Source organism: Nanorana parkeri, unplaced genomic scaffold (genome assembly GCF_000935625.1).
Source record: "Nanorana parkeri isolate BGI_ZX_2015 unplaced genomic scaffold, ASM93562v1 scaffold535, whole genome shotgun sequence".
Taxonomy (NCBI): Eukaryota; Metazoa; Chordata; class Amphibia; order Anura; family Dicroglossidae; genus Nanorana; species Nanorana parkeri.
In genome coordinates, this window is record NW_017306803.1 from 57,399 (window position 1) to 60,800 (window position 3,402).

The 3,402-nt window shown below is 43.0% G+C and overlaps 1 protein-coding gene across 3 annotated transcripts in view; it reads left to right on the top strand.

The window, feature by feature from the left end:
• Window positions 1-23: 23 nt before the first annotated feature.
• ZFYVE1 (zinc finger FYVE-type containing 1) overlaps window positions 24-3,402 on the top strand; it is a 19,504-nt gene continuing 16,125 nt past the window's right edge. For all 3 annotated transcript variants that reach the window (XM_018561642.1, XM_018561641.1, XM_018561643.1), the window contains exon 1: window positions 24-569. In XM_018561642.1, coding sequence (XP_018417144.1) covers window positions 78-569 — 492 coding nt within the window. In that variant the 5' untranslated portion in view covers window positions 24-77. The remainder of the gene's footprint in view (window positions 570-3,402) is intronic.

The window sequence follows — 3,402 nt, forward strand, 5'->3', positions numbered from 1 at the left end:
ACTTTCTTTCTTCATATCTGGGCATAGTCCTTATTAGCCGTCTGAATTCACCTGTGCTTTTAGCAAATAGATAGAAGATGAGCACCCAGGGGGCAACGGTTGAAAAATCTGTTGTATCTGGATTGACATGCCAAGAAAATTTTGCCTGTTCTGGCAACAATGAAGCTGTCTTTGAATGTGATGAGTGTAATACCTTACAGTGTCAGCGGTGTGAGGAAGCTTTGCACAAACAAGAGAAACTGCAAAATCATGAACGAAACCGCATAGGACCTGGCTATGTCCCGTTCTGCTCCTCTTGTAAAGGAGCGAATACTATGCACGGCAGCACAAACGTCACCAGGCAGCGGGCAGTTGTGAGGTGTGCCTCTTGTAAAATTGACCTCTGTGCCGACTGTCAAAAACGTACTCATTCAGGAGGGAACAAGAGAAAGCATCCATTAACCTACTACCAAACCATGAACTCCCCGGAACCTCAAGAAGGAGCAAAGACTGATGAGGAAACAAGGAGAAAGAGGATGACGGAGAAAGTGGTCAGTTTTCTTCTCGTGGATGAGACCGAACAAATTCAGGTAACGTTCAACCTTTTTTATAGATTATGCCATTTAATCTTGCGTCTTATTCAAAGAAAATGTTCTTTGTTGCTGTTTCCTAAGAGTGGCAATACAGAAAAAATTATGTTTTCCAGCCACATAGTATTGATAGTGAATTAAAGAAGAACTCTGGCCAACATTTTTTTTTTTTTTTTTTAAATTCATGGCACTGGGGTTACCTCCGCACTGCAAGGGTTAACTGCTCGTTTGTTTCTAGGGACTAAAATAAAAAAAGTTATACTCTCCTAAAGGTGGCCATACACTCTACAACCATCGCAAGACTTTAGTCTTGCGATGGTTGTAAAGGGATTAAAAAAACGTACGATCTGCCTATCTTGGACAGGCAGATCGCACCCTCGATCATCGCAAGCCCGCCCTCCTGAGGGGTGGGCTTCCGATGACCGCAATGCTGAACGGGCAGTGTGCGCGTGTGCACACCGGCCCGTTCAGCATTTATCTTCCGAGCACCGTTCTAACCAGCCGAGAATCGTACGATTCCCGGCTGGTTTTCGAACATGCTGGTTCGACAGAAGACGTGCGACCGTACAGTAGAAACGGTCGCACGTCTCCGTTCACACTGCTCGATTATCGTACGAAAACCCGATCGCATACGATTATCGTACGATAATCGTGCAGTGTATGGGCACCTTTACCCTCATTGCTGGCCAGCTGTAAGACCGCTCCCTCCAGACACGCTTCACTCTGATGCAGAGAAGTGTAAGGATCCTTGAGTCCTCATGTTGTATGCACCGTGGATGAGATGTGAGGATGCCGAGGGACTTGCCATCACTGCAGCGTAGTAAGATGGAGCGCTGTCGCAGCCGGCCAGCTCCCAGGTTTGGATGTATATATCTTTTTTGTTTTAGTCCCTAGATGCAAACAAGCAGTTAACCCTTGTAGTAGGGCCTTGTAGGCCCACTGCAAGGGTAAGTAAAAATGATGTAAAAATGTTGCTTGGATTTCTGCTTTAAGTGATATTAAAGTCAAAACTAACAAATTAAATCCAAACGCCAGCTAATACTCTTTAAGCAGTTACAGCAACAATTCTTTATTTTTAGTTTTTTTTCCTTTTGGGATAAAGGTTTTACATAAATGAATAAAGTGACCATTGTATGCACCCCTGTCAGTGTTAAATGGTTTCTCTCAACCCTCTTTTTGCCATTTCTGCTGGACAGTTTGGTCTGTTAAAGGAGTTTAAAAGTAAAAAACCTACTGGCCCGATTACCAGGTGAAAATAAAGGAAGAAAATAATACTAATGCATTAGGGATTGATTGGCTGTGGTAAATTACATTTTTTATTTTTGGTTTAGATATTCTCTAAAGAAATACTGTGCTGGACAATGTCTATTTGATCCGGATTCATTTCTGAAAAGAATGAGTGTGTAATAGTATTTTTGAGCTTAAAAGAGAACTATGGAGTAAGTGTTTTTCCCCATAGTTCTCTTTAGGGTCACGGGAGGACATTTACTAGCCTCCTCCCGTGACCCACAGCTCAGTACATCGCGAGCTATTGCCCGCGATATACTGAGAGCGCCGCAGCCGAGACGGATCCCAACAATACTGTCGAAATCCATCCAGCTGCTTGAGTGACAGCTGGCTCTGCCTATCCAGAGGCAGAGCCAGCTGTGCCCACCCCTCCCCGTTCATTCCTTCACTCAGCTCTGGAGGATCGGAGAGGGGGATCCCTGCAGGGAGCGGTGACTGGCAGTCACTGCTCCCTGCAGGGAGACGATCAAGAAGTGAGCAGATCAGCTGGATGTTTCTGCTCTCTTCCCGATCCATAGAGCTAACCTGTGACAGCTTCTTTGTCACAGATCGCTCTAACTAGGAGGATGAGTGGAAATCACTCGCCTCATAGTTCTCCTTTTTAATATTTTTACCTTTTTTCCTTGTCATGATATGGAGTCATGTCATCTTTTATTCCTTCTTATTCCTCCATAAGATATACTGTATAGTCTGCTTTTGTTTACATTGAAATGAAGGAGAAATGCAAGGGAGAGCACTTCGGTGTCAACAGGGCCTAGAGACTCATTAGAATAAATACTGACCACTAAGGCACATGCTTCAGTACTCTCCTGGGTTTAGTAGCGATTCCTGATGGCAAGGATAGTGAGAACATCAGGATGTACAGCCGTTGCAGCCTCCAAACACTACACTTGGGGCCCTACTTATTTTTACAACACTTTTACCCAAGATTCAAATTTTTTGTGAAAATGCGTGTATCCTGCGTGAAAATTGTGTGAAAACCATTCATAAATAGACTTCTTAGTGCTGACACCGGGTTGGTTGCCTCCATTCGCATTCTCTACTCTTTGCCTTTAGGGTGTCCTTGGGCGGTGCAAGGAATGCCTGCCATTTGCCTATGTGTCAAAACATAAATTTGTCCTTGATAAAAAAAATACTACAGTAGGTTGGCATCCCTCAGTGTTACATGTAGTACTCAAAATGAAGGTTGTTGTAAAAGTGGAAAACTGTTTTAAATGGATTAATCTTTTTTTAAAAATGTTATATTCCCCCCTCCCCCCCACCCCCCCCCTTATAACAAGACCTAAATTTAACAAACTGTCCCAAAGAATTCTGGCATTCTGCTGAATTCTAATGTTATGTTTGAAATACTGGTGGCACAATGTTAAATATTGGGGCCTATAGCATCCGACTGCTGATCTTTGAAAGCATTGCTGTTGATGTTAACATCATTGTGATGAGCAGACTAGAGCTGCAGCTAACGATTATTTTCAAAATCGATTAGTTAGCCGATTATTAAGTTCGATTAATCGGTTAATCGGATAAACAATACAAAAAAAAAAAAAAA